The following is a 14,380-nucleotide window of genomic DNA, read 5'->3' as shown; positions in this document are numbered from 1 at the left end:
TAGACACCACATGACTCACGAGCCTCCGAGATTCTGAAGTTGAGTCTCTGGAACTCCCAGCCCCCAAAACCACTGCCTTCAACTCCCCTGACGTAGCATTGGTGGAACAGAAAGTAAGTGCCCTTTGTTGATACAGAGTGTTTGAGATGTTCGCAGTGATTTCCAACCTCCTGTTCAAGGCCAGAGGTAGGACTCTGAATTGTGCTCCTCATTCTCCTGGCAAATGGCTCCCAGACAGCTCTCCTGAGGCACCTACCTTGGAAGCTTTTAATTTCATTTGAAAATGTATTTCATTGTTAGTTTAAAGTTCACGTTTCACACCAAACCACCCACTAACGTACCTATCCATCCACCCACTCATCCAAACATCGAACCATACCTTTCCTAATGAGCCCATGTTGTAAAGGTATGAGTGTGTAACTTACCTCCCTCTTCAAATTCTCCCCTTGTTCATAACATCATAGTCAGAAATAGCTACATTACTGCAAAGGATCATGTATGGTATAGCCACCCTCAGATGTTTCTAGCATAATTAAAGCAAAAAGCAAACCATTTCACTGTGTTTTTTAGGGCCAATTTGTGAGATATGCAGGTTATTCTTGGCTTCTTCTCCTTCTCCTCCTTCTCCTTCTTCTTTGAGATGGGGTCTCACTCTGTTGCCCAGGCTGGACTGGAGTGCAGTGGTACAATCACAGCTCATGCAGCCTCAAAGTCCCGAGCCCAAGCGATCCTCCTGCCTCAGCCTTGCAAATGGCTGGGACTACAAGTGTGCGCCTCTGTGCCCAGCTAACTTTTTTGGTTTTTTTTTTTTTTGGTAGATACAGAGTCTTGCTGTGTTGCCCAGGCTGGTTACAAACTCCTGGCCTCAAGCTATCCTCCTACCTCAGCCTCCCAAAGTGCTGGGATTACAGGCCTGAGCCACCAAGCCCGGCCTATTCTTGGCTCCTTGTCCTCAGATTTGAAACGTCTATACTGATGGAAAAATTCCCTATTTCACGTGTAAGTATGGTCATGATTTCCAGCATTGCTGATTATCTCTCTTTCTTTCTCTCTCCTCTTTCAGATGAAGATGCAACAGCAGCCTGTACTTCTTATCTGTTGTGTCAAAAAAAATGACGACCTCATCTTCTATGTTTGCATGGTGTTGTTCTTTCTCGTCCCGGGCCCGGCACAACCCTTCAGAATGCTCATCTGGGTAGCTGACTCCATGGAAACACTTACCAGTGGCTTAAATTTAGACACTTGAACTGAGAAGCAAACGTTTTTCTTTCCCCTTGACTCTTTTTTTTTTTTTTTTTGAGACAGAGTCTCGCTTTGTTTCCCAGGCTAGAGAGAGTGCCGTGGCGTCAGCCTGGCTCACAGCAACCTCAAACTCCTGGGCTCAAGCGATCCTTCTGCCTCAGCCTCCCGAGTAGCTGGGATTACAGGCATGCACCACCATGCCCAGCTAATTTTTTCTATATGTATTATTTGGCCAATTAATTTCTTTCTATTTTATAGTAGAGACAGGGTCTCGCTCTTGCTCAGGCTGGTTTTGAACTCCTGACCTCAAGCAATCTGCCCACCTCGGCCTCCCAGAGTGCTAGGATTACAGGCGTGAGCCACCTCGCCCGGCCCTATACCTACAGTTTTTAACTTACCCTTTTAACTCTCATCCTACCCTCAACGGGTGGGAGTGGCTTGCTTATATTCAAGAAGCAATCCCCCAAATCCTTTGTCTATGTTACATGTCTCTTGATATCCTTCTATTAGCACAGAATGGGGTGAAGAACAAGCTGGAGAGGTGAAGGAAAAACTATGGGAAAAAATTATTATTTAAAAAAATTATCCTGCATCACAAGTTGAAAGTGAAACCATGAGAACTGAGTTAGAGTGTAGGTTGCCTCAAAAGAGAAGTTATACCAAGAAAAAAAGGAAAAAGTGAGGAAGAATTAAGAGATGGATTGGGAACATTGTTTTATTAGAACACCAATGACCAGCCCTACTCTTATCGCCCCAACTCCTACCTATGTTTGCTTGATGGGAATTTTCAGGAGTGAGATATGTTGCTATTTTGCTACTTTATATCTGAATTTCAAATATGCCTGATCTGGCCCATTAATGGATTTTATAACTTAATAAATTTTAGGCACCCAATAAATTTTTATTAAATGAGTGAATGAGACAAAGCAGTGGACATAACTGGATATATTAAAACAGCACAGGGCTATATGAGCAGGATGGGCTTCCTAAATGCTTATTATTATTTGAAAGATCAAAAAATAAAAATTAACTTGGCATTTTCTTTTGATCAAATGGTATTTAATAGTCTTTTGGACCAGTATATATACATCAGAGAATGTATTTCATTAACAAATCTCAGCCAGGCATTTAAATGTTGAATGTTTGATACAGAAAAAACAAACCAAACCAAAAAAACAACAGCAAACCAACTCCGAGGAGCTGTGTTAAGGATACTGGACTTTAACACCTTGATTGTAGGTAATACTACACTGAGCTGACCTGCAAGATGGATTATTGAGATCAAAAGCTATAAGTTATGCTGTTTGCTTTTTAAAAAGTCAACTCTACTCTGACTGTCATAGTTTGCAACTTTCAACTGGAAGCTACAACATGGATTCATGGAATCAGTCTTGGTTTCTGTTCCTTAACATTCTTCTTGTGATTTCTGCCTTGGTAAGAAAACAATGCATAGAAAACAATTAGAAAAATCTGGGGCACTTGAAACTGATTGTTAAAGGATAACTATTTGTTCATTTTTAAATATAAATTTGCAAATGTTAATCTCAAATGAGTGTTTCTTTTTGGAGAGGAGGCAGGCAGGGTATGAGGAGTGGTCTCACCAGAGAGAGAATCAGAGATGTTGACATAGGTTATGTTTTTCTTTCAGTTTTATTTTTGTGTAACAAGTTTTCTTTTCATGAGATGAAAATATGAATTTGAAAATCATTCCATTTTTAAAGTTGAATGAAATGCAGATTGCTGCTACAGTAACTGGAGACACGAATGAATATCACAGGCATAGTCAATACTTACAAAGTTTGGAACATGGGATTTCTCTACTTTTTCTTCCTTAATTTAGACTAATTTTTCTACAATTTGGACTAATGTTTTTTAACAGGTAGTTCACACCACAAACCAACTTAAGGTTTTAAATGAAGTTGCAAATTCCTGGGGGAAAATCTTTAGTTGTGATTTTAAAATAACAGTGATATTATGCTGATATTCTATGAATAGGAACTAGAACACTGTGAACAAGAGAGACTGATTAATATGTGTTAAAACTGTAATTAGGAACAAATTCTTGCTAACTCTATTCTATAGGTACATTGGCATTTCTCTCTGAGTTTGTGCCTGTGTGTAGTTATAGTGTGAAACAACCAACATATTTGTTAATATAAAAAATGATGGTAACCATTCAACTAGTACATTTCCACATTTTAAAACACTTTAAATGTTTCTAGTATTTAGATATGTAAGCTATATTTGAATAAAATTATACTTTACATTTTTGTGACAATTTATTATTGTTTACAAAGTGCTTTCACATCTTAGCATATAACTGTCACAATACCCAGGCAAAGAAGGTACTGACTGTAGTTTACAGATAGTCTGAGTACCTGGAATGTGAACTGATTTACTTTTAGTTGATGGAACCAGTAACAACCCAGAAAGTTACATGAGCTTTTTTACTAGATTATACTGACTAAGAAATTTCTCAGATTTACGTGTTTTTTTTCCCCACTGTGCATGCAGTCTGAGTTTCATTGGTTATTTGTGGAGAATCTATTCTCAGAAAAAAAAATTTAATCACAAAATATACTCATTGTTTTTTTCTTAAATATTTGATATTGTCTTTGAAGACAGAATCTTGAGAGAAATATGAAAGGAAAGCATGATTAATGAGGTCTTGAATAAAATTTATTTTGAAAGGATTGCTATAAATTATAATAATATTTTTACATTGGGAATAAATTATTAGGTCTTTTTTTCCACAATGCTTTGTTTTAATTATATTAGGTCTTTCAAACATTGCTCAATGAATCCTTTAGAAAATCATGTATAAAGTGAACACTTATTTAAGGGATATAGTCTTATGTTCTGCCTTTTTTTTTTTTTTAATTTTTGAAGCTGGTGTCTTATTTGTTTTACTTTCAAATTGATTTACCAGGCAGTTTAATTTTCTATATGAAATGAGAAGACCCTTTGGTCAAAAAATCATCTTAGACTCCAATTTAGCTGTCTTGAATACATGACAGAAAGTAATCCATAATATTAATGAAAAAGCAAACAAACAACAAATGGCTAGACATAAGTTGAAACCAAGAAGATCATTTATATCATGGGCATCATAATAATATCTTTTGTTTAATGTGTTTGTTTCCCAGCCAACTCCAGAAAACTTTGGTGAGTCTACTTTGAGTTTTGCTCTAGGTTATAGAGAACCTAGGACATAGTTAATGCCAAATATAATATATAATTACATATGCACAATTGCATTGAACTTTGATCTAACACTGAGTTCTTTTAATTTATTGGAGGATCATTTTATTGTCCATGTTCCAGGGTCCATATGCCCAGCAGAAAAATAGCTGATGCTACAGGAAAAGCCAAACACAATGACTGACAGACACATAGATATCCCATAAATACTTGCTATTATTGTTTTTGCTATTTTTTGTCAAATCATAGGGACCTAATAATACAGACCACACCTATTCAGTTCAACCTTAGAGATTTGGCTGTGTTATCTACCATTTTGCCACTTATAAACGTCATTCAGGTTTAACTGAAGAATTTTGCACGTGAATTCCAAGATATACTATTAGCAAGGGATAATACATATTTGGGTAGATTGAGATGGTTTGGCCAAATTTAAACTGAAAATTTTTTTTCGATTTAATCTAATCATCTAGTCTAGTATTCCAAATTAAGCTTAATAATATACAAAGTGACCAATTTCTTATTCCTGAAGACATTTGACATTCAAGGAATGTGTATAGGACAGAGTACATATGTAAAAGTCCTTTACCCCTAAACTGGCTCATGGGAGATTCTCAATCAATCAATCAATCAATGTATGTTGAATCAGAATCTAATAGTAATTTACTCGAGGCAAAATAAACTTGCTTAGTTTCGATTTATGTAAATGATAAAGATTTTCTCCTTTTATAAACATAAATGTGATATTCAATGGGTTTTTTCCTTTGTTATTTTAGATGTAGATGGTGGAATTGACCAGGATATATTTGATATCAATGAAGGTTTGTGGATTTTTAAAAAAACATCATCTTTTAAGTGGAGAGTTTGAATCTAGTTTGCTAACATGAATTTTTATCTTCACTCTTAGATTTGGGACTGGATCTTTTTGAGGGAGATATCAAACTTGATGCGGTGAGTCGAAACTGTGCAAGGAATAATCTATTAATCACTGCAACATAAATATAGAGTAACTGAGAATGATTAGACAGCATGCGTTTTGTGAAGCCCAATCATATCTAAGTGCACAGAATCATGGAGACACATTTATTCAATGAGTACACTGTAGTCGAATGGATGCATATAATAGTGTCTTCATCTTTCATTACTCAGATTGTTGTGCGGTTAAAGCTACCATAACTGGCCACATATGTCTTAATCTTATTGGTTTTCATCATTGGAACAATATGACATTTTCATTTTAAACTAGAACCTCACAGATTCAATCTAATTGAAGCAAAATTAAACTGAATTTGTAAACATCTTCAATGAATCATGCTCTTTACCATAAGAAATGGATTTGTGACGTCTACCCTGGCCTCAGCTAAAAATAGTATTGTCAAGTAAAGGTCTTCCCAAACCTATTCATGAAGACTGCTGATTCTTTTTTCTTTTTTTTTTTTTTTTGAGACAGAGTCTTGCTTTGTTGCCCAGGCTAGAGTGAGTGCTGTGGCGTCAGCCTAGCTCACAGCAACCTCAAACTCCTGGGCTCAAGTAATCCTGCTGCCTCAGCCTCCCGAGTAGCTGGGACTACAGGCATGTGCCACCATGCCCGGCTAATTTTTTCTATATATATTAGTTGGCCAATTAATTTATTTCTATTTATAGTAGAGACAGGGTTTTGCTCTTGCTCAGGCTGGTTTCGAACTCCTGACCTCGAGCAATCCACCTGGCTCGGCCTCCCAGAGTGCTAGGATTACAGGCGTGAGCCACCGCGTCCAGCCTGATTCTTTTTTCTTTTTCTTTTTGTTTTTTTTTGAGACAGAGTCGCACTCTTGTTGCCCTGGCTAGCGTGTCATGGCGTCAGCCTAGCTCACAGCAACCTCAAACTCCTGGGCTCAAGCGATCCTTCTACCTCAGCCTCCCGAGTAGCTGGGACTACAGGCATGCACCACATGGCCTGGCTAAATTTTCTATATATTTTTAGCTGTTCAATTAACTTCTTTCTATTTTTGGTAGAGACGGGGGTCTCGCTCTTGCTCAGGCTGGTCTCGAACTCCTGAGCTCAAATGATCCACCTGCCTTGGCCTCTCAGAGTGCTAGGATTACAGGTGTGAGCTACCGCACCTGGCCATAAGTACTAATTTTTTAAAGACAAGATATAGTTTATTGTATACAAGATTTGAAAAGATTCTAAAAGTTACAAAACCTTTTGGTGATGATAGAGAGAAACTAAGATGGTTGTTTAAGAATGTGTTTATACACCGGGTGTGGTGGCTCACCCCTGTAATCCTAGCACTCTGAGAGGCTGAGGTGTGAGGATCGCATAAGGTCAGGAGTTTGAGATCAGCCTGAGCAAGAGTGAGACCCCCATCTCTACAAAAAATAGAGAAATTATCCAGGTGTGGTGGTGCACACCTGTAGCCCCAGCTACTTTGGGGAGGCTGAGGCAGGAGGATTGCTTGAGCCCAGGAGTTTGAGGTTGCTGTGAGCTAGGCTGATGCCACTGCCCTCTAGCTAGGGCAACAGAGTGAGACTGTCTCCACCCCTCCAAAAACAAAAACAAAAACAAAAACAGAATGTGTTTATAATGTGATTATATTGAGGAGTATATAAAACAACAAAAATACATAAATTAACAAAATCCATCTAATTTAAAATACATATACCCTTTGATCTAGAAATTCTCCAATAGACTTTTTTTTTTTTTTTTTTTACAAAATTCTGTTCTTCCCTCAGACACAGTCCTAAGTCACTCCCTTACTTCCTAAGTGGGAAGCACTGACATCCTCATGCCCCCCGCTGGGCGCTGCAGTGTTGGAGGCTCAGTCCTGGGTCTACTCTTCTGCATGCACTGTCTTCCTCTCGGTCTCACCTTGGGCCAGGGCTTCCAATGTCTTCTCCAGGCCAATGACTCCAAAGGTAGAACTCTAGTCCTGTCCTCTCCTTGCACTGCAGACTGGTCTATCCAAGTGCCACTTAGCCGGTTCCATTCGAGAATGTCCACAAGACATCTCAAATCAATGGTGTCCTCTGACCAGGTGAACTCTGGTCTTCCCCCCAAACCCTTCCTCCCCCGTCTGCCCTCTTTGTAAAATTGCTGTCACTCTCTCACTCCACTCCACTGGATAAATAAAATCCTCAGGTGTCACCTTTACTTTCTCCCCTTCCCTCCCCACCCAGCCCATCATCACCAAGTTCTGTCATTTCTACTTCCAGCACACTCCCCCAACTGTCCCCTTGTCTCTGTCACCCTAATTCAAGTCCCATTAACTCTTGCCTGGCTTTTTCCGTGAGCCTCCCAATTTCTCTTTCTATTTCAAACGTTGTTCTCCTGTAATCTTTTCCACCCTCTATCTACCTTCATCCCCTACAGCGAAGTCATCTCTTATTTATTTATTTATTTATTTAGAGACAGAGTCTCACTCTGTTGCCTGGGCTAGAGTGCCCTGGTGTCAGCCTAGCTCACAGCAACCTCAAACTCCTGGGCTCAAGCGATCCTTCTACCTAAGCCTCCCGAGTAGCTGGGACTATAGGCATGTGCCACCATGCCTGGATAATTTTTTCTATATATTTTTAGTTGGCCAATTAATTTCTTTCTATTTTTAGTAGAGACGGGGTCTCGCTGTTGCTCAGGCTGGTTTCAAACTCCTGACCTTGAGTGATCCTCCCGCCTTGGCCTCCCAGAGTGCTAGGATTACAGGAGTGAGCCACCGCGCCCAGCTGTCCAACAATTATTTCTTAAAATAATTTTGTAAATATTTTTTTTACCCATAGTCACACCCAAGAGACTTTGAGCAAGTGGAATCCCAACAATCATTTTTTAACATGATTCCTAGAAACTTTGTTACATTAGGATAAAATCAGAGGTACACAGATATACACACACAATTTGTTTGGGCTAGCTGGGAGAGCTTTAATCTTTATTTATTTTTAGATTAACTATTGATTGTTTCATAAGTTTTTGCTTAATTCATTTAACTAGCTCTTTCGCATTTATTTTTGACAGGCACAAGAAAGAAATTCCATCATTGGAGAAAAATATAGATGGCCTCATACCATTCCTTATGTTCTGGAAGATAGTTTGGGTCAGTATGTGCCTCAAAATATCCATACTTACTGTATGCTCCCAACAGAGTAGGATTACAGTGTTTCCAAGGGTGGGCTCGTATGGTCTTTAAGGTTTTGCCTGCTTGTTCCTTTGTGTGGCTATGTACATTTACTTAAAAAAAAAATAAGTGAAATGAACAATGAAAATAACCAAAATGATTGTCTGAAATATTTGCTGTGTTTTGACCAATATAGGATTAATTAAACCAGTATTTATGGAGAGACTATTCCGTGCTGGACATTAGAGACATGAGGATTACAGAGTTAGTCTCATCGATTCTCAGTCTTTTGGCTAAAATCGAGTATGGAGAGTTGGTCTTTATTCTAAAGCAGTGGTTTCCCATATGTGCAGATTTTACGTATGAGAAAAGCATAAAAGCATAAAATGACCAACTAAACAAAACTTTACGGACTGGCATTGTTTTACCAACATTTTATTTTGCCAAGTCGGGAACTTAAACAACAATAAGAACCCCCTATGGTCTATCATCATCTTTTCATAAAATAAATAATGTTATTATAGTATTAAAATACTAAAAAGTCAGAAGAATCTAATCCACGACTAAGGAGAGGTTTTCTATAGGAGAAATTTGATTGTAATGGAACACTCTGAGCATGATGCTCATTTTACTTAGGGGCTGGGTGACAACCATGTCACTGACCTGTATCAGTTTAGAAACTGTTGTTTGGGAAAAGTTGGGGGAAAAGAACCTGCTTTTTCCCCTAAAGATCATGCATTCAGATAAACCAAAAGTAAATTATGGTAGAATGGAATACACATTATGATCAGTGAGATGTTTCAAGAGCTGTGGAAGCACATTGAAGGGGCATTTAGCTCACGTTAGCTATAAAGGCCTATGTATTAGGGAGCAGATGACACTGTGCAGCAGGGCTTCTATGAAGGTGGTATAAATTGCACACCCTACATAGGTGGCTGGGAGAAGTGACAAGTGGGGCCAATATCAAGTTTGCATTCTGTTTATCAGGGGATATTCATTTCTTTGCTTAAAAGCGCTGTTCACCCCCCTGGCCAGCCAGCACTGGCAGCATCTGCTCAGGTGCAGTGCCTTTTTCTAACTGGCACACAGGTACCATGTGGTGAGTGCAGTCTCTGCTAGCAAGAGAAGGGGCTTTAGGCAGATGGACCACTGTGTGCAAAGGCGTGGAGAAGGGAGAAGACTCTTAGCTGGAATTTAGAATGGGAGTGGGGAGATAAGGAAGTTGAATAGGTAGGCAGGCCCCCAGAACTTGGGTCTTTGCCATGTTCAGGACCTGGTGTCTATACTGATGGGAATGTGGAACCACCAAAAGTTTTACTGTGGAAGTGAGATTTGTTATAATTGCGTTTTAGAATGGTCACTCTGGTTGCAGTATAGAACATGTGTTATTAGTGGGGTAAAAAGAAAGTGGAGAGATGAGTTAGAAGACTATTGAGGAAATTCAGGGAAGAAATGAAGAGGTTCTAAATCAAGACTCTTTCAGTGGGGACAGACACCAGTGGATAATTCTACTAGAGATTTACGGAGCAATTGTTAGATTTAGTGGTTGATTGCAAGAGGTCAGGAAGATGGTGGGTCTAGGTACAGAGATGGTAGTGCACAGGATTCAGTCCTGGGTGACTGGGTGGATGGAAATGCCTTTAACAAGAATGGGGAATATATCTTGAAGAGGGTAAGTAGAGAAGGGTGGTGGAAATCAGTTCGTGGCATGCAGAATTTGAAATGCATCAAGGTTACTGTGGAGGAGATATCAAATAAATTGTTGGGATATGACCTGGCCATTCAAAACAGAGAAATATTTGGGAGTTATTAGCATGTAGGAGATAGTTGAAACTATGGGTATGAATGAGCATTTCACATATAACAGCTACTCCACAGGTAATTGGATCTTGTTGAATGATCCTAGAAGATCATATTGAGTGAGAAGATGACCGAGAGTGGAACTCAGCCTGGGAGTGCAATTTTTTAGAATTGGTAGAAAAGAAAGATCTGGTAGAGGTTCTTGAGAAGAAAGGATTGGCCAGAGACATAGATGGCCAAGAGTAGGGTAGAGAAAGCCAAGGCAAGAGTAGGTAACAGGATTAGAAGGTATGAAGAACTTATGGAATATGAGGAGCAAAAGATGTTCATTAACTTTTCTAATCAGGGGAACTTGAAAGACTGTAAATACATTTTTTTTTTGGTTTAGTATTTTGATTAAAAAATTTTAAAGTACTTTTGTTTTTAAATTTTTTAGATATTTCACTTTGTAAAAAATTTATTCTCCTAAGTGTGTTCCATGAAAGATCAGTGAACTCTAATTTGACTGTATCTCTTAGACTATTTTTTTTTTTTTTGAGACAGAGTCTCGCTTTGTTCCCCAGGCTAGAGTGAGTGCCATGGCGTCAGCCTAGCTCACAGCAACCTCAAACTCCTGGGCTCAAGCAATCCTCCTGCCTCAGCCTCCTGAGTAGCTGGGACTACAGGCATGAGCCACCATGCCCGGCTAATTTTTTCTATATATATTAGTTGGCCAATTAATTTCTTTCTATTTATAGTAGAGACGGGGGTCTTGCTCTTGCTCAGGGTGGTTTTGAACTCCTGACCTTGAGCAATCCACCCGCCTCGGCCTCCCAGAGTGCTAGGATTACAGGCGTGAGCCACCACGCCCGGCCCTCTTAGACTATTTTTGCCATGGATTTTAAATCAAAGCCATCTTAACTTTATGAGTTTTACATGTTTTTAGCATTTTAGTAATATAGCTATCAACAATATGTGAATGCCTTGAGGACAGGAGCTATTTTTCATCTCGCAGATCTGAGGCTTAGCATAGTCCATGGCATATTATAAGCAGTTAATATATGTTTATTAAATAAATTGATAAACATATATATAAATGAAACACATTAGGTAAAGAATTCAGCCTAGGTCTTCTCATCCAAACTGTGCACATTTTTACATAGTTATAGCTATGATGTTTTAAATTTTTTATTCTATTTTTTCATGTAATGTAACTGCATTTTTTCAGGTATATAATCCTTATAAAAGGGTTAAATTTCAAATTATTATAGGCCAATTTTTGTAATTCTGTGATTTTGATTCTTTCTTATGTAGAAAATACTTTACCTCTGTGTAATTCAATTTAGAATTACAGAATTCAACTATTGAATTGTAGAATTCAGCTTAGTTTCTATGTTCAAATAAGAGAAGTATTTCCTCATCTTTCAGAAACTTACACCATCTTTAAATGACTTGGACTAAGAAAATTACTAAGCAAGGCCACTGTTATGTGTAACAAAGGTAAACACTTATGAAGGGTTTTCTGGAAGCAATTTCTGGAAGGCCAGATCCTGATAGGCCAACCTATGAAATTCTACCAGTGAGACTTTAGTCCTTGATCATAAACTTGAGGTGTTTGTTATCTGGCTGGCAGATGCAATTTCCCTGAAAGGAGTAACAGCTGAAGCAGCCATTTATGGCTTCCAGTGAACAAGTTCTAATTCCTTGCCTGAGTACCAAGCTTATGGGTAGAAAAAGTGGAGGATGGCGAGGATGAGGGTAAAGGAGGTTGGGATAGCAATGAAGAGGAAGGCACTAGAAACCTGAAGGCACTAATAAGGGCAAATAATCCTGAACAGGTGCTTGCTAAATTCCTAGGATTGTCAAGGACTTGCTTCATCCTTTGGAGTTTAGGGATTTACATGCCATGATCCCAGGTGGAGCTTTCTGCATCTATGATGCAAAGTTAATTAAGGCCCTTGGTAAATGAAGATCTTATCTTGGTAGAGGGCTATATTGTTTATAAAACTTTCATATATGTTCCCTTATTGAATTCTCAAACCAATTCATGTAGGGTATAAGCTGTCCTCATTAAGCTTTGATAAAAAGTCTAGACTAGCATGCTTGTTTTACATTCTGTTACAAAACAGTGGTGTGCTAGTCAAGATCATCATGCCTTATTTTAAGGAAGTGTTGCATTTGAAATAATGATCCAAATGTGATATTTATAAGAGAGAACATTTTATTTTATTTTATTATTATTTTTTTGAGACAGAGTCTTGTTCTGTTGCCCAGGTTAGAGTGCTGTGGTGTCAACCTAGTTCAGAGCAACCTCAAATTCCTGGGTTCAAGTGATCCTCCTGCTTCAGCCTCCCAAGTAGCTGGGATTACAAGTGCATGCCACCATGCCTGGCTAAGTTTTTCTATTTTTAGTAGAGATGGGGTCTCACTCTTGCTCAGGCTGGTCTTGAACTCCTGACCTCAAGCAATCCTCCCGCCTTGGCCTCCCAGAGTGCTAGGATTACAGGTGTGAGCCACCACACCTGGCTATGAACACTTGGAAATGAACACTTGCCAAATGCCCATTTTTCTTGGACTTTCACCTATACTTTCTCTTCTTATCCTCACAAAGTTTATTTTATATCCTCATATAACTGATGATAACACCAAATCTCTGAAGGTTAATTTAATTGGCAAAGATTGTATGTCAAAAGTAAGTGCTGAGGACTGGGGAGAACTTAGGTGTGTTTGCCTCCAAAGTCTAAGCCATTTCCATTCTTCCATACTGTCTCCCACGTCCTGGCAGGCCACCATCCTTCACGTCACCAGGACATTGCCCATTTATGACAGCCTCTCTAGGGTACCTGGCACAGCCTCTTCCTCCAGGTTGCCCTTAATCTTTTCCTGCATGTCCTTGTTGCTTTCTTGCCTCTGCCTTCTTTGAGCTCCACATCTATTCAACCCATTAGCATCACTCTTAGCTCCAAAGCATTGATTCTTAACCCTATTTTGGGCCCGGATTCACTTGCATATCTCATGAAGCTCTCCTTAGAAAATTCACTTTGCATATGTAGACATAGATATAAATAAACGTATACTTTGCATACTATTTCGTGGTATTCATAGGTTCTCCCATTTCAAGGTCCTCAGATTAAAAGCCCTGCTGTGAGTCTTTAAATACATATTGCAACTTCTCAGGTGAAGCATGCGATAGTGATTATTTATTTTGATTGCCCGTGATCGGCTGTATATGTTCTCTGCGGTAAGGAAATGCCCTTTTTACTATTTAGTAATGCACTGTTAATGGGCTCCAGGGAAATAGTAGGCAAAATAAGGGATCTGAAGAATCATCAAATGCTTGTATATAATACTTAATTGGTACTGAGTACTAAATTTTGTAAAAGTAAAATACTCAACATTCGCAAAGGCACTAACTCATGATAAACAATATATTGCATGACCTGTTTCCATGGTGGATTGTTCAATGGTGATTATTTTAATAAGTAAATTTTTGTTTTGTTCCTTCAGAAATGAATGCTAAGGGAGTCATCCTCAATGCATTTGAACGGTATCGCCTAAAAACATGTATTGACTTCAAGCCTTGGACTGGAGAACCTAATTATATATCAGTGATCAAAGGCAGTGGGTAAGTTGAAGAGTTAGTCTTTTTGGGGGATGGGGTGGGGAAAGTCTTGCTCTGTTTCCCAGGCTATAGTGCAGTGATGTGATCATAAGCTCACTGTAGCCTCCAACTCCTGGACTCAAGTGATCCTCCTGCCTCAGCCTCCCAAGTAGCTGGGACTATAGGCACATGCTACTGTGCCTGGTTAATTTTTGTATTTTTAGTAGAGACGAGGTCTCGCTCTTGCTCAGGCTGGTCTGGAACTCCTGACCTCAAGCAATCCTCCCTCCTCTGCCTCCCAAAGTGCTGGGATTACAGGCATGAGCCGCCGTGCCAGGCTGAAGAGTTAGTCTTCTAAGGGTTCTAAGGAGAATTCTTGTGCCTGGGGCATTACGTCACAGCAATTGTCCTAGGGCCTGACCTTTAGGGTTGGGTGGGGTGTTTCCCTTACTGGTTGCTAGAGAGTAAAAGA

The 14,380-nt window shown here is 39.1% G+C and overlaps 1 protein-coding gene across 2 annotated transcripts in view; it reads left to right on the top strand.

Annotated features, from left to right (window-relative positions):
- The first annotated feature begins 2,581 nt into the window (after positions 1-2,581).
- Positions 2,582-14,380, top strand: part of MEP1B (meprin A subunit beta) — a 31,518-nt gene continuing 19,719 nt past the window's right edge. For both annotated transcript variants that reach the window (XM_020282226.2, XM_020282223.2), the window contains exons 1-6: positions 2,582-2,676; positions 4,389-4,407; positions 5,220-5,264; positions 5,351-5,394; positions 8,429-8,507; positions 13,815-13,932. In XM_020282226.2, coding sequence (XP_020137815.2) covers positions 2,614-2,676; positions 4,389-4,407; positions 5,220-5,264; positions 5,351-5,394; positions 8,429-8,507; positions 13,815-13,932 — 368 coding nt within the window. In that variant the 5' untranslated portion in view covers positions 2,582-2,613. The remainder of the gene's footprint in view (positions 2,677-4,388; positions 4,408-5,219; positions 5,265-5,350; positions 5,395-8,428; positions 8,508-13,814; positions 13,933-14,380) is intronic.

Source organism: Microcebus murinus, chromosome 17 (assembly GCF_040939455.1).
Source record: "Microcebus murinus isolate Inina chromosome 17, M.murinus_Inina_mat1.0, whole genome shotgun sequence".
In the NCBI taxonomy this organism is placed as follows: Eukaryota; Metazoa; Chordata; class Mammalia; order Primates; family Cheirogaleidae; genus Microcebus; species Microcebus murinus.
This window is presented reverse-complemented; position numbering and strand designations above follow the sequence as displayed.